At 37.4% G+C, this 23,581-nt stretch overlaps 1 protein-coding gene across 25 annotated transcripts in view; it reads right to left on the bottom strand.

Moving 5' to 3' along the window:
- RIMS2 (regulating synaptic membrane exocytosis 2) overlaps window positions 1–23,581 on the bottom strand; it is a 576,029-nt gene that overhangs the window by 392,246 nt on the left and 160,202 nt on the right. For all 25 annotated transcript variants that reach the window (XM_088844714.1, XM_088844724.1, XM_088844720.1 and 22 more), the window contains one exon: window positions 759–1,069. In XM_088844714.1, the coding sequence (XP_088700840.1) occupies window positions 759–1,069 (311 nt within the window). The remainder of the gene's footprint in view (window positions 1–758; window positions 1,070–23,581) is intronic.

Here is a 23,581-nt window from a genome sequence, read left to right as displayed (position 1 = left end):
AACTTAGATTTGTGTTTCATCAAATGTATGACTTTATAGTTGTTCACATGTAAATGCACCTGCCATTTCCAGATAACAAACATAGTGTAAACTAGATCTTTTTAAAACTGTCAGTTCAAACAGAGGAATATGGTATAGAAAAATAATCTTCCCAACGAAATTTTTCATTCTCCCCCTTCCAAAATTAGGAAATCTAAGACCCATAAACTATTTTTAAAAGTCTAACACTTTGAACATGGAGAAGCCCACAGAACTGAGCCAAAGAGTAAATAACCGAGTTACTCAATGGAAAAATCAAACTATGAAACCCTTTCATCAGTTGGAAAACCACTTCATGCTTCAACCTGAGGTAGAACCTTTGGAAATGTGATTAATCTTCCCCATTCTCTCAATTCATCTTCCAGTTGGTCCCATCAATCCAGCCTCTCCAAAGTGTCTTAAAAAACCATCTCTTCTTCATTCCCATTGCTCTTATGCCCATTTGTCCTTCCTGGGATCATAACCTCCTATCTTGGCTCCCTGTTTCATTTCACTTCTTTATTCTAGAACAATCTGACACTCCCTCATCAAATCTAAGACTGTTCAAACATATAAGAGCTCAAGTCCTAACATCACTTTCAGCATTTCTATAAAACATATGGACATTTACATTATATTTAGACAACTCATTTGTTGCCTAAACGTGTCGTGTATTTTTATTTCTGTTTGGAATGAAGTTTAAAAATAATATTTACCTAAAGATTAAGCAAAATGTTTACCTGTCTGAAGCTACGTCACTGGCAATTTGGTGCTTCACTCCTGACCCATTTTTAATAGAATCCTGTCTTGTGAGCCCATGAGATCGACTTTTCTCCACTGCAGGTACAGATAAGTCACCTGAGGGTCCTTGGAACTGGGCCTGCTCATGCAGTTTTGCTTTCTTCTCCTGAGGTGCGTCCTCATTCCGCAGTCCTCTGAGAACCTTTTGATCAGGTTGCTGTGCTGTGTTAGAGCCACTGTTATAAAACCATGCTCCCGACTTAGTGAGGATTTCTTGTTGTTTTCGGCACAAATTACATACCCACATAACCTGCATGTGAATATACAGGGAAAAGAAATTAGCGTTTCCAAAGTTAAAAGCAAGTAAAAAGAGAGACAACAACTCAAACTAACTATATATATATGCATGGTCATTCTTTCTGAAGTTAAAACGGAAGCCAGACTAACTACTATTGTTAATTAAATCACGTATCTTTTAACTCTGTCAAAATAACTATAATGAAATAGACAATATTTACTGGCAGTAGAAATACCAAACTAGAATGTATAATTACTAGTTGCTTCTTTGTATTCTCTAATTGCTTTTTATTTAAATTAGAGGCACAGCAAAATACACAGAAAATGGATTTTGAGGCTAGAAAAAATTGGATTTAATACCAACTCCAAGGAACCTTGGCAACCATTTTTATTTTGTTCTCTCTTCAAATTGGATATACATTACGCTTCATGTTTCTCCAACTAAATTCAAAGTTCAACAAGGTACTGAACCTTCATGTTTATAAAACTTAGTTCCCTCTCATGCGACGAGTTGACTCACTGGAAAAGACTCTGATGCTGGGAAGGATTGGGGGCAGGAGGAGAAGGGGACGACAGAGAATGAGATGGCTGGATGGCATCACCGACTCAATGGACATGAGTTTGAGTGAACTCCGGGAGTTGGTGATGGACAGGGAGGGAGGCCTGGCGTGTTGTGATTCATGGGGTCGCAAAGGGTCAGACACGACTGAGCGACTGAACTGAACTGAATGATAAAATAAGAAATAGGTATAGTAATATTCATTTTCCTATTACTGTTTTTAGGATTGAAATAATTTATATAAAATGTCTGGCATAGTGGCACGCCTGGTTTATGTTGGACTTTCAGTAGGTTACCTACCAATAATAGGTTAATCTTTTATCACCAAATATATTACAGCTTCTTGAGGGGCTTTTATTTCTTTTGAATAGCTCTTAATGGCTAAAATAAAGCTAGGAATATTGCTGATTAATAGAAACCTAACAATTTCATAATTTTACTAGGACACTTCACATAAAATGCACAATTTAACCATTTCTAAGTGCACAGTATTGCAGTTTCAGCTTTAGCATCAGTCCTTCCAATGAACACCCAGGATTGATCTCCTTTAGAATGGACTGGTTGGATCTCCTTGCAGTCCAAGGGACTCTCAAGAGTCTTCTCCAACACCACAGTTCAAAAGCATCAATTCTTCGGTGATCAGCTTTCTTCACAGTCCAACCCTCACATCCATACATGACCACGGGAAAAACCATAGCCTTGACTAGACGGACCTTGGTTGGCAAAGTAATGTCTCTGCTTTTTAAGGTTGGGGGCGGGAGGAGAAGGGGACGACCGAGAATGAGATGGCTGGATGGCATCACCGACTCTGTGGATATGAGTTTGAGTGAACTCCGGGAGTTGGTGATGGACAGGAAGGCCTGGCGTGCTGTGATTCATGGGGTTGCGGAGAGTCAGACACGACTGAGCGACTGAACTGAAGTGAACTGAAGTGCACAGTTCTCCAGATGGCTAAACATTTCTCCTTGGTTTGAATCAATTATAATAATATAGATAATTCAACATGCTATTTTCAACTGATACAAGGATGCTTTTGTAAAATGCAATTAAAAAATTTTGCTTCATTGCCCATTATTTCAGTTCACATTGTTTGTACAGTCTATATCAAACAACACTGTACTTGATTATTTTTATTTTGTTCTCTCTTCAAATTGGATATACATTACTCTTCATGTTTCTCCAACTAAACTCAAAGCTCACTGGAGGCAACATCTATATCTCCTATTTGCATAATGCGCATGGTTGCATGCTCAGTTGATCAGTTCAGTTCAGTTGCTCAGTTGTGTCCGACTCTTTGTGACCCCTTGGACTGCAGCATGCCAACATCCCTGTCCATCACCAACTCCCGGAGTTTACTCAAACTCATGTCCATTGAGTTGGTGATGCCATCCAACCATCTCATCCTCTGTCGTCCCCTTCTCCTCCTGCCTTCAATCTTTCCCAGCATCAGGTCTTTTCAAATGAGTCAGTTCTTTGCATCAGGTGGCCAAAGAATTGGAGTTTCAGCTTTAGCATCAGTCCTTCCAATGAATATTCAGGACTGATTTCCTTTAGGATGGACTGGTTGGATCTCCTTGCAGTCCAAGGGACTCTCAAGAGTCTTCTCCAGCACCACAGTTCAAAAGCATCAATTCTTCAGCGCTCAGCTTTCTTTATAGTCCAGCTCTCACATTCATACATGACTACTGGAAAAACCATAGCATTGACTAGACGGACCTTTGTTGACAAACTAAAGTCTCTACTTTTTAACATGCTGTCTAGATTGGTCATAACTTTTCTCCCAAGGAGTAAGCGTCTTTTAATTTCATAGCTGCAGTCACCATCTACAGTGATTTTGGAGCCTAAGAAAATAAAGTCTGCCACTGTTTCCACTGTTTCCCTATCTATTTGCCATGAAGTGATGGAACCGGATGCCATAATCTTAGTTTTCTGAATGTTGAGTTTTAAGCCAACTTTTTCACTCTCCTCTTTCACTTTCATCAAGAGGCTTTTTAGTTACTCTTCACTTTCTGCCATAGGGGTCGTATCATCTGCATATCTCAGGTTATTGATGTTTCTCCCAGCAATCTTGATTCCAGCTTGTGATTCATCGAGCGCAGCGTTTCTCATGATGTACTCTGCATATAAGTTAAATAAGCATGGTGACAACATACAGCCTTAACATACTCCTCTCCCTATTTGGAACCAGACTGTTGTTCCATGTACAGTTCTAACTGTTGCTTTCTGACCGACATACAGATTTCTCAAGAGGTCAGATGGTCTGGTATTCCATCTCTTTAAGAATTTTCCACAGTTTGTTGTGGTCTACACAGTCAAAGGCCTTGACATTGTCAATAAAGCAGAAATAGATGTTTTTCTGGAACTCTCTTGCTTTTTCAACGATCCAGCAGATGTTGGCAATTTGATCTCTGGTTCCTCTGCTTTTTCTAAATCCAGCTTGAACATCTGAAAGTTCACAGTTCACATACTGTTGAAGTCTGGCTTGGAGAATTGTGAGCATTACTTTACTAGCGTGTGAGATGAATACAATTGTGCAGTAGTTAGAGCATTCTTTGGCATTGCCTTTCTTTGGGATTGGAATGAAAACTGGCCTTTTCCAGTCCTGTGGCCACTGCTGAGTTTTCCAGATTTGCTGGCATATTGAGTGCAGCACTTTCACAGCATCATCTCTGAGGATTTGAAATAGTCAACTGGAATTCCATTACCTCTACTAGCTTTGTTTGTAGTGATGCTTCCTAAGGCCCACTTGACTTCGCATTCTAGGATATCTGGCTTTAGGTGAATGATCACACCATCGTAATTATCTGGGTCATGAGGATCTTTTTGTATAGTTCTTCTGTGTATTCTTGCCACCTCTTCTTAATATCTTCTGCTTCTGTTAGGTCCCTACCATATCTGTCCTTTATTGTGCCCATCTTTGCATGAAATGTTCCCTTGGTATATCTAATTTTCTTGAGGAGATCTCTAGTCTTTCCCATTGTACTGTTTTCCTCTATTTCTTTGCATTGATTGCTGAGGAAGGCTTTCTTATCTCTCCTTGCTATTCTTTGGAACTCTGCATTCAAATGGGTTTATCTTTCCTTTTCTCCTTTGCCTTTTGCTTCTCTTATTTTCTCAGCTACTTATAAGGCCTCCTCAGACAACCATTTTGCCTTTTGCATTTCTTTTCCTTGGGGATGGTCTTGGTCCCTGCCTCCTGTACAATGTCACGAACCTCTGTCCAGAGCTCATCAGGCACTCTGTCTGTCAGATCTAGTCCCTTGAATCTATTTGCTCAGTCAGTCGCTCCGTCGTGTCAATTCTTGTGACCCTATGGAGTGAAGCCCACCAGGTTCCTCTGTCCATGAGATTCTCCAGGCAAAAATACTGGAGTGGGTTGCCATTTCCTACTCCAGGGGATCTTCCCAACCCAGGGATCAAACCCGTTCTCCTGCGCTCCTTGCATTGGCAGAAGGAGTACCACTGAGTCACCTGGGAAACCCAATTTGCATAGTAAGACTTTATACATTATAGAACAGTAAGACCTTCTAAATGTTTGCTAACTTGAAAGCATCTGAAATCTTTCTGGGGGATGTAATATAATAAAATTTTTATGCTATTACACTAAGATTCATGTTTCATCCATTTTCAAAAGAATTAGTCATCAATAACATTAATTTTTGTTACTATCTTATTTTTATAATAAGAAAGCATTTTGATATAAAATATCAAAATCTCATTCAAATTTAAAATACATCTTAGTTCAAATTTCTTTTGGTTTGAATACATATGAAACATAAATACATCTAACTCATCAATAGTCTCAAAAATCAAAGTTCAACCAAAATCTTCAGCCTTTAAATGCCATCTTGTGACAAATGTAGGTACTGCAGATATTTTAAAAGTGAAAGCAACTAAATATAGAACCAGAAAATAATGTTAAAAATTAAATTTTAACTTTTCTGCTTTTTTTAAAAAAAATTATGATTCATGTTAACAGTGATAATACATCTATATGATTTTATGATATGAAGTTATCTGGACTAAGTCACACTCAGAATATTGAAGAATAACATCCTTTTGCATCTTGTAATTGATAATGAAACAGAAATGAGACTTTGTGAGATAGACAACTATCCAGTCATGATCATCTACAGAAACAACTTACTTCTGCTTCATTATTTGTCACAAGGTAAGCAGGTTACTTAAACTCTTCCAGAGAGTCTCAAGAGTGTCCCTAGAAGAGCAGCGTAAGTTATCACCTGGAAACTTTTGAAGTGCACCTTTTCAGGCTACTGAATCAGAAATTGGGAAAGAACGCAGAAATCTGTTATTTTCTTTTATTTGCCAAATCCTACAGGTGATTCTGATGTTTGGTAAAGTTAAGAGAGCCACCAGGGCAGCAATTCCCAACTCACTGTGTTCAGTGAGTTACAAGTGTGTTCTTCAGAGTGACTAGGCTAGCCTAGAGAAGGCCATAACCAGCCCTACCAATTCACCTCAGTGTAAACTAGGTAAATGTATGATACTATTTGTACAAATTTATAAATGTAAATTAACTCATTGTACGAACAGTATCATTTCCAAGTAGCGCAAAATGAAAAAAAGAAAAAGAACTAGAAGCACTATGAGCTTAGTTTTCTTTATCTGTTAACACTCAGTGGATATTAATGTATAAAATAAATGACTGCAAGGTGTGAAGGATGCTGTCTGATTCTTATTAAAGACACTATGTATTACTGGGCTATCCACATTGTGCTGTGCTTAGTTGCTTAGTTGTGTCCGACTCTTTGCAACTCCATAGACTATAGCCCACCAGGCTCCTCTGTCCACGGGATTCTCCAGGCAAGAATATTAGAGTGGGTTGCCATCCCCTCCCCAGGGAATCTTCCAAACCCAGGGATCAAACCCAGGTTTCCCACCTTCACAGGTGGATTCCTTACCGTCTGAGCCACCAGGGGGTTCTGACTAGATCCTATGTTCCTTCCTAAACTGCTGGCCTCTAGTAATCCTCACATCCTAACACCCAATTACCCTTCTCTCATTATCTCCTCCTACTTTCAGAGTAAGAATCTATTAATCTTTAAGGATCAGAAAGCCTAAACCCACTCACTTGAATTAATACAGAAACTGACAATTTCACTTGAATCCCTTCACATACACTGCAACTTATCAATTGCTGATACTGAACAATGTCTTACAAACACATACATGTGCTGTGAAGTGAATTTTCACTAACTGGCTATGAAACGATGTCTATTAGAGCTGAATTCTGTATCTGTGGGAAAAAATTAACTAATTTGGGATAAAATAGCAGGACTTTTGTTAATGGAATCCTTTAGCCAGTTAAGTTAACCAACAAATGTACCTTTTGATAAATACTTTTAAAACATCTTAGAAATATATAATCACCAAGGTTAAAGCCTATTAGTTTGGCTGGTCATCACTTATAAAAAAAAAAAAAAGCTAGGCTCTAAGAATATAAAGACACAGAAGATTCAAAATTATAAGGTATTATTACTTTCAGTTCTAAATATGCCATTATTTTCAAAGTAATATAGCAATATAAGAGGTGAAATACTAGTGACCCAAATTTGTCCTTTATTACCATATGTTCCATTCCACAAACATCCTTGTTAGGGTTAAAAAGGGGAAAAAAACTAAGGAAAATAGAAATATCTTTTCAAAACCATAAAAATGGTAAATGTAATAGCTAAACTTCTTAGTCACAAACAAAACTATGTTAACTGCATACAATAACTTACAGGAATGTAAACCTCTGAAAACTATAATAGAGTATTTCAGAGAAATGAAGGATTACTGCTTAGAGACTGGTGCTAATGAGACCAAGGCAAAGTTGATAAAACCAGCTAACTTTGCACAAAATAAAAGAATTTACTAAACTCCAGTCTAATCAGACAAGGCTCTACCACTAATCTATAATGCTTATCAACAAGTGTGCATTTGTCAGGAAAAAAGTGTTAAATTGATTGGTTTAACCCTATCACATGACTAGAAAACTGTGGAAGATGCTAGCTAGCTATTAAATTTATTTCCTTTGTCTCTTAGAAAATTACATTTCCCAACCACCCTTGTAGAGATGACCATTATTATGTTCTGGCCAATGGATTACAGGCGAAATGATGTGTGCCATTTCATGACCATTCAAAACTCTCATATGCTATGATCAAGCTCTTCATTCAAGACCCTGGGGGATAAAGGATCCATTAAAAAAAAGAAGGAGCCTTGGAATCTGAATGACTACTTGGAAGGGAATCCCTGATGATCAGCCACAGACAGCAGTGTGGACTTCACACTGTGAGAAATAAAATTCTATTATGTTGAGCTGCAGAAACTTTCTAAGTTTATCGTTTATAATTAACTAATTCAAAATCTTTCTAAAGCACATGTTCTACTGAATGCATCACCAGCATACTCTTTATATGTGAAGAACAATGCATTACTAAAATTAATTCAGACCATAAAATTCTAATTTATTTACAGATGTGCAAGTAACTATTAACACTAACTCATTCATTATTTATTCATTCACTCAGTATTCACTAAATGCCTAGTGTATGCCAGACACTATGCTGCTGCTGCTGCTAAGTCACTTCAGTCGTGTCCGACTCTGTGTGACCCCAGAGACGGCAGCCCACCAGGCTCCCCCGTCCCTGAGATTCTCCAGGCAAGAACACTGGAGTGGGTTGCCATTTCCTTCTCCAGACACTATGCTAAGAGCTGGCAAATACAGCTCAGCAGACATAGATTTTTCTGTGGAGTTTAAAGTATAGTATGGAAGATAAATAATTGCAAATGACCGCAAAAATATTCTTTAGATTACTATTATGAGAAATGCCACAAAAGGAATACAATCACACCATAAATCCCTGATGCTTCTTCTCCCCAGGCCCAGGCAGCATTTGGAAAAAAAAAAGAAAAAAAGAATGCAGAGATCTGCAAGGGGCCTGGAAATCCAGAAAAGTCAATTACAACATTACCCTACTATTCCCATCATTAGATCTATGGTGTTTCTGTCCCTCAAAAGGTAGAGTTCAGTGGCACTGCAGGCTACTAACCTACATGCCCCTTCCCTGGTACTGTCATGGTACAACTGGCAAGGAAGTACCAGACCATATTTTAAGAGGATTAAAGGTTTTCAAACATGTTCCTTAAGGAATTAAGAGATCAAAGTAATTTCAATGTAATGGGCTTATAGATTACAAAACAAGTATCAGAAAGTTTCTTCCATCTGATACCCCAAGACAAGCAGCCAGACTTTGCCAAATTCCCCATGAACCACAAGCATGGCATCTCTAGCTAACATACAATCCTATTTGTCAGCTGATACAGGAGAGTTCAGCGGTGTCTTCATTAAGTCCCTCAGGAGACAGCAGCAGTACAGAAGAAATTTTTACTTGGAACATCTCCAAGTCTTAGTTGGCTATTGATAATGGCTTCGAAAAATTACTCACAAAGAAACATAGCTTGTTTATTTCTCTAAGTATTTATCTGATTTTCCTCAACAGCAGATTAGCCAGATTTCTTTTAAAACTACGTACTAAATTTTAGCCTGATAAATAGCTCCTTTGGATAAATTCTCTATGTTTTACATTTCTACCCCTTCCCCTGCTGTTTCCAAGAAAGTATCTGGGTGTCCCGTGGAGCTTCTGTTGCTAAAATCTGCAGCTCATCTAACTCAGTCTGGTTCTACTCTATTCAGACAGGACTGTGCTCCATTGTTGACTTGATCTCACTTCAGCTCCCAAGGCTCTTTGACTCCTCCTAGTCTCTGAACAATTCTCCATTCAGTTGTGGCCCAAGGTGGCTGTACTGCATTCTCTACTGCAAAGTGGCCACATCCCTCATCCCTCACCATTGGGGGAGTGTCACAGCAAGGACATGCAGCTACTTCTGTGTCCTCCATACCACCCTGGAACTGAAGATAGTTCTGGAAAGCTAATGCTGGAAGGGCATCCAGAAAGATCTCTCTTCCAAGAATCTTGAATGTTAATAAGGGTAAGAGCTGCCCTTTGACTTAACTAAGAAGCATCCTCATCCTGAGTCAAAGACCAGAAAGAACAGACTAGAACATTACTCTGATCATTTGTGCCTTCCTACTGTCTTTCTTCTTCCTCACCATATACAGGGATAGAAGTGGCAGACTCTTCCTTGACTGTGTACCTTTTCTGTGTACCTGACACTCTCCCCAAGAACCCTCAGGCTTGGACTTAGGACTATGGCGTCCCCTTCATCATTCCAAAGCTTCCCAAAAGAAGCCAGCTTACTGATAAAATAATCTAAACCAAGAGGCACTTCGAATATACTATACCTATTTCTCTGCGATCTGAATACTGTCAGTTATGGTCAAAGATTAATATTTGCCAAAGTGCAAAGTATGAACCAGAACCACACCTAGAGGAGGAAAAACTGGGAACTTTTAGTTTCTGATAAAATGGCTGGCTCCTCTACTCTGGGCAGGGTGGGAGGCTGCAGAGCACGGAAAAGGAATCTACTCTTTTAAAAGAGAGGAAATGAAGTGAAAATGAAAGACAATTAAGTTGAAACTGTAGTCATTTATTATATTGTCATGCAGTCAATATTATTAAACATTTTAGGTATCTGTACTTTTATCAAAACACCCAATTGCTGAAAAAATGCAATTTTAACTTATCCCTAAAACCTCAGGGAAATTATTATAGAGAACTAAAAACTATAGTGACCTCTACCACTCTGCCTTAACTTAAACCTTTAAGCCTCTTTCTACTTTCCTTAAACTCTTATTTTTATATATTACTTTGTTTCATGGCATGATATAAATCTTAACTTTTAACATTTTTCTGCTAAAATAGATATTACTTGTATAGAAAGATTTTTGTTTCTGCACCCAGAACTTTAGCTTATAAAAAGTAGAAATAAACTAAGTAAAATTAAAACAAAATGAAGGTAGAAGCAGAGCTGAAGCCTTAGGGCCACTGTGCCCCCAGCCAAAAAGCAGGCACCAATGGTTGAGAACAGAGCTCTTTGGGATTAAAGAACTAAATGTGCTCCTTGTAAAATGAAAACTTGGGAGTCAAGATTCACTTCTTGATGCCCAGGGCATTCATTAAGAAAAGAAGCTGGAAAACACTATAGAAAACTGCCTCAACCTACAGATTACACATAGCTGTGGGCTCGGATAAATGGGACGCAGTCTTGGAACGAGACCCTGAACAAAGCCAACCGTGACTTTGGTTTGTCTGTATGACTTTGCAAGATCACTAATTAAAAATACCACTAATATGTTAATTTGCAGTATCACTAAATATCAAGATGGAAACAAGATCCCAGCTCACTTCTAAAGACCTGTGCACTGGAAAGGCCAGACACTGAATGAAGGCAATCACAAAACTGTTAATAAGGAAAACACAATCTCAGGGGAAAGGCGAAAGGGAGGGGGGAGAGGAAGAGACAGGGCAAAGGGAAAAACTACACTGAAAACTTAAAAAAATCATCTCACCAAAGAAGAAACGGGATCTAGATGCCCACCAAACACTGAAAAAGTGATCACAAACTTTTTTGAACTATTACAGAAAGGAGAAAAAAGGTAACTTCCCCAATGCAATTTATAAGACTAAAAAGATTTTAACGGCAAAATCAGAAAAGAGCAGTAAATTAGCCTCCTATGGCTGCTGTCACAAATTACCACAAACTAGAAATACATTCTCTCACAGTTCTGAAGAACCAGAAGTCTGAATTCAAATTCAGCATCAATGGACCAACATCAAGGTATCAACAGGGCCTTGCTCATTCAAGAGACTCCAGGGAAAATCAATGCTTTGCCTTTTCTGGCATTCAGCTTCTGATGGCTATCAGCATTCTTTGGCTTGTGGTCACATCAATCCAGTCTGTAAGGACAGCACCTTCAGATCTCTCTCTGCTGCATCCTCACATCACCTTCTCTCTATGTGTGTACTCCTCCTCTTATAAGGATGTGTGCGTGTGTTCAGTCACTCAATCATGTCTGACTGACCCCATGGACTGTAGCCCACCAGGCTCCTCTGACCATGGGATTTTCCAGGCAAGAATACTTGAGCAGGTTGACATTTCCTGCTCCAGGGGATCTTCCCAATCCAGGGATCGAACCTAGCATATTCATGCAGAAGAATTATATTCAGCAATCAAAATGAATGAATTAGAAGATGTAGGTGGCTCTAAATCTCAAAATAGATAAAGAAATGTTTCAGAAAAATATATACAGTACGATCCATAATATAAAGTTTAAAACCTTGTAAAACAATGCTTTATATGGTTTAGCAGTGTTTAGGTATAAGCAGTGTTTATAAACTATACAAATAAAAACTTATAGAATAATAAGTACTCAAGATAATTGTGCTATCTCAGAAAAAAAATACAAAATGTGGGAACATTTTAAGATCTGTATAACTTGCTTGGTAGTCTCTAAACTTCTTAACGTGTTCGAAATATTTCAAACTGAAAAGAGAGAGAAAAGAAAATGTGGTAGGAGATAGAGGAGTATGTAACCAGGTGTCAGACTAGCAACCAATTAAGGTTAAAATAAATATATTAGTTAACTGAGAACTAATCATTGAGTTTTCATACAAATACAGTTTTTAAAACACAGTGGGTTGTGTTTTGTTTTTTATGGAGTGATGTGAATAAAGAAGTCAGGTTTATGTAAAAAGGTACCAATTAGCCAAATATATAAACAAAATTACATATTTTGTAGTGTTGTTTTTATTTTCTTTCCATAAAAGCACCTGATTCACTTTATAAACTCTCTGTTCTAAATTAAAGTTTATCAAAAAACTAGAAAAGTGATTTCAAAGTAAACTAGTCATTGAGGAGAATTTAATTGCATAGTGATTATTATCAGAATAGGTAGCTACTTCCTTCATAATAAATATTCGACCTTTAAATCTTACCTTAATTCATAATCACATTTTAAGCTTGAAATTCTCTAAGTGGTTTTTTTTTTTTTTTTTTTTAAAGAAAAGATAACTCTTAAAACAGTAGGCATATCCAGCAAGTTTAAGGGAAGTGAACATTTCTGCAATTATTAAGTTTTCCCACTAGTCTGCGCTATAGCACTTTGTTCAATCTGAACTACTAGTTTTATATTATCACTACACTGCTAATCTAATTTTATCCTAAAAATAAACTAAGTTTCACTTAAAAATATAGTAACTTTCATAAAATTAAAAGTAGGTTGAAAGAGTATCATTATTCTACATTATAAAATGTGATGGTATTAATTAGAATCATTATTTTCCACTGCATGGTAACTTACTCAAAAATTCAAGAGGAAATATAAACATCTATCAGTTGACAGCTTTCTTTTCCAACATGCAGAACTTAAAAGTTATGCTGCATAAATTACAGAACTATAAAATCATTTCAATAAATTTAAAGTAAAATTATGACTTGCACGTGAGCTCAGTCACTTCAGTAGTGTCCAACTCTTTGCAACCATGGAACCTGCCAGGTTCCTCTGTCCATGGGATTCTCCAAGCAAGAATACTGGAGTGGGTTGCCATGCCCTCCTCCAGTGGATCTTCTTCACCCAGGGATTGAACCCAAGTCTTCTAAATCTCCTTCATTGCTGGCAGACTCTTACCCCCTGAGCTACTTGGGAAGCCCCAAATTATGGCTTAAATTGATGGAAAGCAAGCTTAATTTTTCTTAAAATAGAAAGCATAGGTTTCACTTAAAATGAAGAATAGAACTACTTCTGAAGAGAATATATTATAAAAGGGAGAGGCCAGAACATAATTATATGAAGATTACAAAATGATGCTTTATCTAAACTGAAAAGAATTGGAGGTCTAAAACTAGAGGAAACAGTAACAAAACACTAACAAAATATGGTGATATAGAAATCACTAGAACACTCTAGCAAAACAGACATTTTTAAGAAAGAGGCATTAATTCAGAGAAAAGAGTTCAAAGTATAAAGTTTCATTTACTAGTTTCTCAGATTCTCACTAATAATTCTTTAAAATTTTAATGGATAAAACAATTTGAGATCCTTGCAAGTAAACTGCCAGAAGCCACGCACTGCTATATGGACTTCCTTTTGCAAACTGTTCTCCTTGCTCCTGTAACTGCTAAAAGGCAACAGCATCACTAATCATACAGTCATCTGATCTACTTCAAAGCACAGTTCAGTATGAGGCAAGTTCAACTCAGCCCACCCAAGGGAGATTTACTATTCTATGAAAGCTAAACTGTATCATGACACTATCACAGTACAAAATTAAAAGCACTGTCTTTTATCTAGCTTTAGTGCATCTGTATCTGGATCCATCTCAAAGGTCACAAGTGAATTCCAGACCTTTACCTCCAAACTACTGCATTCACAGTTTTACTCAGAGTGGTTAATGGCAATTCCCCATCCTCCTGGTTTGCCTGGGGCCAAAAACCCTGGAATAATCTTTTTCTTTCATACCCCACATACAGTCCACCATAAAATCTTTTAAATTCTTCTTTTAAAATATATCTGCAGAGATGACATCTCGTCATCTTCACCACAACCACTCTAAGTCACCACCATTGCCCGCCTAAATTATTTTTGCTAGTGTTAGTCGCTCAGCTGTGTCTGAATCTTTGAGAACCCATGAACTTTGCAATTGCGTCAGGCTCCTCTGCCCAGGGAATTCTCCAAGCAAGAATACTGGAGTGAGTTGCCATTTCCTTCTCCAGAGGCCTAGATTACTTAAATATCCTCAAAACTGGTCTCCTAGATGCTATTCTTTTCTCACTCTCATTAACCTATCCCAACAAAACCATCAAAGAGCATGTCATGTCACTTTTTTGTTGGAACCTTTTCATACTCCCCGTTTTGCTCAGAATAAATGCCAGTCCTTACACTGAGCCAGAAGGTCCGCTGCAGTCTCACTGTCACCCACTTGAGTTTTTGTGTCTCACTGTTCTCACCCACTTGCTCTGTTCAGCCACACGAACTTCCCTCCTATTCATCCAACATGTCAAGCGTGCCCCTACCACAGGACCTCTGTATCCACTGTTACCTAAGTCTAAACTGCTTTTCCCCTAAATACCTGCAATGCTAGCTCCATCATCTTTTTCAAGTTTTTTAAGTTGCTGCTCAACTGTCATTTGTCAAAGGCTATTCAAATCAATATTCCAACATCATCCAAAATTAAGTAACTAGATTTTCATTTTCTCCAGGGCACGTACGCCTTCTAATATTTATCTTGTTATGTACATCTCCTAATTAGAATATACTCCCCAGAAAGGTAAGAGATGTTTGTCTATTTTAGTTTACTGCTATGTCCCAATTACCTGTAAAACACCAAGAGATATTCAATGAGTGAGTGAATTAATATATTAATGGTAAGGGTATAATAGATATACCTTACTTTCTTTAAAATCTGTTTGCCTAAAAAATTTCTATAATCCAAATACCATGAATCTCAAGAAAAAATTATATAACATTTAAGAATTTTCCAAATATGAGTACTATTATGAAATTTATATTTTCTTAAGTCAAAATGTACAAAGTATGTTAAGAATATTTTTATATGTATTAAAATTTCTTAGATATTTAAATGAAAGTAAAATATGTATAGCTTACCTTAGGGGATTCAGACTTGTTAAATCAATGTCCTCCTTTAGATCTAACCCAACAGATTTCAGAATATTACTAGGTTTTTTATCGGGGATGAGGGAGAGATCACATTGAATGATGTGCATGCATCTGTTCATTTTGGAGGTGACGGATATATTTATCACCTTGATTGTGGTGATGATTACATGGCTATATGCATAAGTTCAAAGCCATCAAACTGTATACATTAAACACGTACAGTTTTTGTACAACTGTTCTGCAAAAAAGCTGTTATAAAAATTAAAAACAAAATTGTGGGAACTGCAGTGGTTAACTTGAGAATGGCAAAATGATGTAATAGACCAATGCTTCTCAAACTGTAATGTGCATTCCAATCACCTAGGATCTTGTTAAAAGGCAGATTCCAATTTGTAAGTCTGGGGGCAGAGAGGCAGGGATTCTGAATTTTCAACAGCCTCCCAGGTGATGTTGTTTGTGCTGATCCGCTGACCACACTTTGCACAGACTGGACTTTGAGTCAAACTCTAGGCTTTGGCTAATCCCCTGGTACTACTACTACTAATACCACCACCACAACCAGTCCCACCACCAATGTCACTGCTGCTGACAGCAACAATAGCAACAGCAAATAGAACTTCCTGAGTTCTCCCTATGTTAATTCTTGCGATTACCTCATTTAATCTACACTTCAGTAATGGATGAAGAAACTGAAGACTGAAAAAGTTAAGTCACACAGACAAGGTCTTATAGCCGGTAAGGAATATAACCAGAATTTAAACCCCTGGTCTCTTATGACTCAGGACACTCGATTTTTTGTATGAAGTCCATCCTAAGTCTCACGTTGCAGATGGTTTTGATACTCCTTGGCTCACATCTGATTTCAGCCACATCTACAGTAGACAGTGGTGGCAGCAAATCAACACAAAAGAACTTCACACTCCCTAGGATAGATACAATGTTTTTTAAAAAAAAAGAAAATAGTAAGTGCTGGTGAAGAGATAGAGATATTTTAACCTTTGTACATTCTTGGTACACATATAAAGTGTCATATAAAGTCACTGTGGAAAACAGTTTTGCAGTTCTTTAAAAATTAAAAAATTGAATTACCATGCTGCTGCTACTGCTGCTAAGTCACTTCAGTCGTGTCTGACTCTGTGTGACCCCATAGACGGAAGCCCACCAGGCTCCCCCGTCCCTGGGATTCTCCAGGCAAGAACACTGGAGTGGGTTGCCATTTCCTTCTCCAATGTGTGAAAGTGAAAAGTGAAAGTGAAGTCGCTCAGTTGTGTCCGACCCTTAGCGACCCCACAGACTGCAGCCTACCAGGCTCCTCCATCCATGGGATTTTCTAGGCAATAGTACTGGAGTGGCTTGCCATTGCCTTCTCTGAGAATTACCATATGACCTAGCAATTCCACTACTAAGCAATTCCCAAGAATTGGAAATATATGTTCATGTAACTTGAAAGCATATGGACCTAACAACATTATTCACAATAGTCAAAAGGTATAAACAACTTAGATGTTCTTCAGTTGGTGAGCAAATACGTGATATAGCCAAACACTGGAATGTTATTAAGCCATAAGAGGAATGAAGTACTGATTCCTGCTATAGCAAAGATGCCTTAAAAGCATTATACTAAGTGAAAGAAGCCAGACACAAAAGGCCACATATTGTCTAAATCCATTTATACACAATGTCCAAAACAGGCAAATTTCTAGAGGGGAAAAAATGGTGGATTACTGGGTGCCTGGGTGTACAGTGAGATGGAAATGATTGCTCATGGACACAAGGTTTCTTTTCAGGGTGAGGAAAATGTTCTGGAATTAGGTAATGGTGACATTGCAAAACACTGTGGAGATACTAAAAGCCACTTGAAAGTGGTGAATGTTACATGAATTATATCGCCATTAAAAAATTGTTAAAACATCTTCTACAGAAAGTCTCAGGCTAAGACGGTGTTTCCTGTTTGGGGTTTCTCCACAATCAGATCCCAAGCCAAAGATCTGAATGTAAAGTAGTTTGTTTACTTGAAAAGTGATACCAGGAAGTACAGTGAAAGAGAGGGGAAGTGCAACATGGAAAAATAGCCAATAAACAGTCAATTAAAGAGTAGGCTATTTCTGGAGGCAAACGGAGCTTGGTCTTGATGGAACTCTCTTAAAATCATCCCACTAAGGGCAAGGAGCCTGGCGTATTTATCAGTCAGCTCACTGGCACTTCTCTGCCTCTCCTTCATGTTAAGCCTATTTCTTTGGTCATGAAATGCCCTGAGGCAGAGAGATGCAGGAAGCTATTGGTTTGTTCAGGTACCATTTGTAGGTGTCATCTGGCGTGACTCAAGGCTTTTGAATAGGGTACCTAGAGCAACTGCTACAATTTTACAGGTGAGTTCCACCAAACTTTTAAAGGACCATTAATTTAATTCTACAGTTTATGATATAAATTATTTCATAGAATTAATTTTAGAAAAAAACTAAAGTCATATAGCTCATTTTCTGAAGCAAATGTAATTATGACAAAAAACAAGAAAACCACAGGTAAACTTCTTCACATATATATAGAGTCAAAACATAAACTAAAACTTAAAAAACAAAATCTAAGCCAAAAACATGTTATATCACTATCAACCACAATTTAATTCCAGGGATATAAGGATAGTGCAATACCAGAAAATCTAGTTATGCAATCAATAAAAAAAAAGTAGAGAAGAAAAATCATATCTCAATCAATGAAGAAAAGCATTTAATAATTCAACACCTGTTTATTGGAAAATCAGGAATATTAAATTAACTCCTAGAAAAACTAGTATTCCTTTAACTTGATAGTCAAACTAGGAATAAAACGGCATTTCCTTCAGTTCAGTTCAGTTCAGCTCAGTCGCTCAGTCATGTCCGACTCTCCGCGACCCCATGAATCACAGCACGCCAGGCCTCCCTATCCATCACCAACTCCCGGAGTTCACTCAAACCCATGTCCACAGAGTCGGTGATGCCATCCAGCCATCTCATTCTCGGTCGTCCCCTTCTCCTCCCGCCCCCAATCCCTCCCAGCATCAGAGTCTTTTCCAGTGAGTCAACTCGTCGCATGAGGTGGCCAAAGTATGGCAGTTTCAGCTTTAGCATCAGTCCTTCCAATGAACACCCAGGATCGATCTCCCTTAGAATGGACTGGTTGGATCTCCTTGCGGTACAAGGGACTCTCAAAAGTCTTCTCCAACACCACAGTTCAAAAGCATCAATTCTTCGGCGATCAGCTTTCTTCACAGCCCAACTCTCACATCCATACATGACCACGGGAAAAACCATAGCCTTGACTAGACGGACCTTTGTTGGCAAAGTAATGTCTCTGCTTTTTAATATATTATCAAGGTTGGTCTTAACTTTCCTTCCAAGGAGGAAGCGTCTTTTAATTTCATGGCTGCAATCAGCATCTGCAGTGATTTTGGAGCCCCAGAAAATAAAGTCTGACACTGTTTCCACTGTTTCCCCATCTATTTCCCATGAAGTGATGGGACCAGATGCCATGATCTTTGTTTTCTGAATGTTGAGCTTCAAGCCAACCTTTTCACTCTCCTCTTTCACTTTCATCAAGAGGCTTTTGAGTTCCTCTTCACTTTCTGCCATAAGGGTAGTGTCATCTGCATATCTGAGATTATTGATATTTCTCCCAGCAATCTTGATTCCAGCTTGTGCTTCTTCCAGCCCAACGTTCCTCATGATGTACTCTGCATATAAGTTAAATAAGCAAGGTGACAATATACAGCCTTGACGCACTCCTTTTCCTATTTGGAACCAGTCAGTTGTTCCATGTACAGTTCTAACAGTTGCTTCCTGACCTGCATACAGGTTTCTCAAGAGGCAGATCAGGTGGTCTGGTATTCCCATCTCTTTCAGAATGTTCCACAGTTTATTGTGATCCACACAGTCAAAGGCTTTGGCATAGTCAATGAAGCAGAAATAGATGCTCTTCTGGAACTCTCTTGCTTTCTCCATGATCCAGCGGATGTGGCAATTTGATCTCTGGTGCCTCTGCCTTTCCTAAAACCTGCTTGAACATCTGGGAGTTCACGGTTCACATACTGCTGAAGCCTGGCTTGGAGAATTTTGAGCATGACTTTACTAGCGTGTGAGATGAGTGCAATTGTGCGGTAGTTTGGGCATTCTTTGGCATTGCCTTTCTTTGGGATTGGAATGAAGACTGACCTTTTCCAGTCCTGTGGCCACTGCTGAGTTTTCCAAATTTGCTGGCATATTGAGTGCAGCACTTTCACAGCATCATCTTTCAAGATTTGAAATAGCTCAACTGGAATTCCATCACCACCACTAGCTTTGTTCGTAGTGATGTTTTCTAAGGCCCACTTGACCTCACATTCCAAGATGTCTGGCTCTAGAAAGTAGGGAAAACCACTAGACCATTCAGGTATGACCTAAATCAAATCCCTTATGATTATACAGTGGAAGTGAGGAATAGATTTAAGTGACTAGATCTGATAGATAGAGTGCCTGATGAACTCTGGACGGAGGTTCGTGACATTGTACAGGAGACAGGGACCAAGACCATCCCTATGGAAAAGAAATGCAAAAAAGCAAAATGGCTGTCTGAGGAGGCCTTACAAATAGCTGTGAAAAGAAGAGAAGTGAAAAGCAAAGGAGAAAAGGAAAGATATAAGCATCTGAATGCAAAGTTCCAAAGAATGGCAAGGAGAGATAAGAAAGCCTTCCTCAGTGATCAATGCAAAGAAATAGAGGAAAACAACAGAATAGGAAAAACAAGAGATCTCTTCAAGAAAATTAGAGATTCCAAGGGAACATTTCATGCAAAGATGGGCTCGATAAAGGACAGAAATGTTATGGACCTAACAGAAGCAGAAGATATTAAGAAGAGGTGGCACGAATACACAGAAGAATTGTACAAAAAAGATCTTCACGAGCAAGATAGTCACGATAACGTGATCACTGACCTAGAGCCAGGCATTTCCTTAGGTTGGTAAAAGTCATATATCAAAAACCCTCAGCAAAGGTTATACTTAATGGAAAAGTTTTAGATACCTCTGACCAAATAAAACTGGGCTTTCTTCAATACTTCCTTAGGGTATAAAGTAGTATACATTTGCAATATAAAAGTATGCAGAAGACTCTGAAATATCAACAGAACCAAAAGACAAAACAATCCAGAAGTATAGATCCTGATTGTTTACAGAGGATGAAAGAAATGAGACTCAGTTCAGTTATGTCACATTGTTACTGATCTTGTTAAGTGAATAAGTTGTAAGTAAACTATACTGTAATGTGATTTTTTTTGTCATGCCAATAATCTGGAGTTACCAATTTTAAGAGAAAATTTTCACATCAACACTAGCATCACCTCAATGGAAAAAAAACTTCAGATGAGCAAATCTTTTTCTTCATGAAATCATGATTTTCTTAATCTAGTTTCTCAGTAAATCTGTAAAGTATTTATTGTAGATAACTGACAAATAGCTTGAGAAGAAAGAAATATGTGACTACTTCCTGTAATAAATGCAGGCAGGACACAAGTAATATACATGCAGAAGAGATACTGATATAAACGGAGATGTGTCAACAGCTAATGCCTATACTAGCTGACATGTGCAGAGTTTTCTTCTATGTTCAGAGAACATTAGGGACGCTACAGTTACAGAACTATGACTAAAGAAGGTACTGGCTGAACTTCAAAAAAAGCCACAGAAAGAATCTAATTCTTATTGCAATAATACTAAAAAATATAATTTAAGGGTAAGAAGCAACTACACTATCATTTTTAAATAGCAATATTCTTTATAAAAATATTTTAATTGCTAATAAAGCAGACCATTCCTTATAAAGCCTGTTAGTGATAAACCACCCAACAATAAACTAATGCCATTTAATAACTTGCAATTTGTTAAAATCCATACAGAGTTGAGAAAGGAGGTATGGGAATATTCAAAAAAGATGCTCTCGGATATATTAATATACCCCTTCTGGGAAAGTGACTCCAAAATGTAAAAGGATGCATGCTCCAGAAAGACAAAGAAAGACTCTGCTCTTGAGACATTACTATAAAGCAACAGTATGAAACCATCACTCTTGCTACACATCCTTTTTACTTGCAAAACATTCAAACCTTAAAGAAAGCTATTAATATTAGAAAAATACTCAAGGTATTAGCAATTTACAAGCAGAAATCAAGACTGACTTTGGAAAACTTTTACAAATTAACATTCCTCACAGAAGCAATAATATTAAAACTAGAAGATCCTATATGACAACAGAAGTTGCTATTGTGCTCTACAAGTAAATGGCTAAAAAGATGATAGCTGGTAAGTCCATCAGCACAATTTCATTAGACCTTTATAGACATCACCATACATCGTAGATGTCATAAAATTGCAGGGGGCATTGTTCAGCAGATTGTGACAATAACTGTGGTAGACAGAAGATATTACTTACATGCTGATTAATTTATAGATGTTTCTAATCATTTACAGTTTTACTGAAAACAACATAACTGAAGAAATTAAAACACACAGCAACTTGCCCAGGAATCAGCTGGTGAAGAGATTTCAAAACTGTGAGTACCAACATTCAGGTTGTATGGACTTTGTTAGCATTGTAGGATCTCTATGAATAGAGTTGATTCAGTGGGCAACCCCAAGAAATAGCTTTATGGATAACACCTGTACTTTAAACTCTTTATTGAGAACAATCTATTCATAAAGAATCTGTTCCCAAAAGCTGAGTCTTTGTGTATCAGATGCTATCATTAAAATGGGAAATATTATTACTATATTAATATACAACATTCACATCTTTTTAAAGTGGCACAAATAAATGTGGCCCAGACCTGAATTTGAGAAAACTCTGGGAGAGAGTGGGAGGGCAGAGAGCCTGGCGTGTTGCAGTCCATGGGGTCACAATGAGTCGGACATGACTTAGCAACTGAACAACAACATAAACAGCTTTTGTCACATTTAAGAAAACACCTTAGTATTATTCAAGAATGTGTATTAACATTTTTAACTGAAAAATAATGTGAGACTTTTTCAGAAAATTTCTTTTGCCTAACTGATTTGATGATAAGGACTAGCTATACCTATTAGTTCACATGTTCCATGTTTTCTATAAACTAAGCTAAACTTGATGGACATGAGTTTGAGCAAGCTCCAGGAGTTGGTGATGGACAGGAAGGCCTGGCATGCTGCAGTCCATGGGGTCACAAAGAGTCGGGACACGACTAAGTGATTGAACTGAAGTGAAGCTAAATATGCGGTTCTAAGATATTTATAAAAATAATTTAAAACACATGGAAAGGCAAAATAATTTTATCACTATAAATTAAAATTGGTAGGTACTAAAATTAATATTTTCCAAATTATTTTTAGTATACTGGTTTAAACAAGATGTCTCTAAGTAAAAAAGTAATAATAATAGTCAATTACTTATTGAATATTCAATAAATTCAAGAATATTGAAATATTTAAATAGCTTAATAATAGACTAAATAAGTGGTCACCTGATATACAATTTAAAATCATTTTATAAGTTTATTATATTTCTATTAATAATTATTATAATTAAATTTTATCAAAAAATTTTCAAAACTTTAAGCCTTATGGTCACTGAAGTATTTTAAATATTTATTTAATATATATTTTTTATTAGAACAAAGTAAAGGTTTTATTAAGGATTTCTAGTGAAAATATATTACATGAGGATAAACTATTTTGAGTGAGGTGGAATGTAAATACATTTTCAAGGATAAACAAGAAAGAAAAACTTTCTACTCTTGAAAATGAGTTTATTCATTGTTTGATTTTAAGAATAATGGAAGTTGTCAAACATGCACTATTTTTAAAAGTATTACATGTATTTTTTAAGAAGCTATAACAGCTTTACTATAAAGTATAGGTATTAGTATCAATAACACGCTAGAAACTATACTCCGCAACCATTTAAACACATAATGAAAATGTTAGATGTCATCTTAAAATACATGTGATGAGGTAAAAAGTTTTTAAAAATTAAGTTGGAGACTTGAAATAAACACATTTCAAGATCAATGTCTGAACTACAATTTCAACTACTGCTTATAATATTCAACCTCCTCCTCTCCCAAACTTCAGACTAATCAATTCTCCAATCCATAGTGATCATAGTCATCTTATATCAAGCTAAGGCGCACAATATTTTCTGAGCAGAGTCCTGTAGGCTGCAGGTGATCATACTCTACAACAAACCCTTATAAGCCAGGCCTTGCTAGTTGAGGCCTTTTTACCTTCCCCACCAGCTGACTGCCAAGAAGCCAGCAGGGATCTAGGTTAAGTCAGTTTGATTTATGCAGTAATGCCCACTAAGATTCTATTTAATCACCACTTATAAAATTGCTTCTTCAAC

Source organism: Moschus berezovskii, chromosome 16 (genome assembly GCF_049115385.1).
Source record: "Moschus berezovskii isolate FMDL1 chromosome 16, NW_MosBer_1.0, whole genome shotgun sequence".
Classification (NCBI taxonomy): domain Eukaryota; kingdom Metazoa; phylum Chordata; class Mammalia; order Artiodactyla; family Moschidae; genus Moschus; species Moschus berezovskii.
Note: the sequence above shows the minus strand (reverse complement) of the source record. Positions and strands in the feature narration are given on the sequence as shown.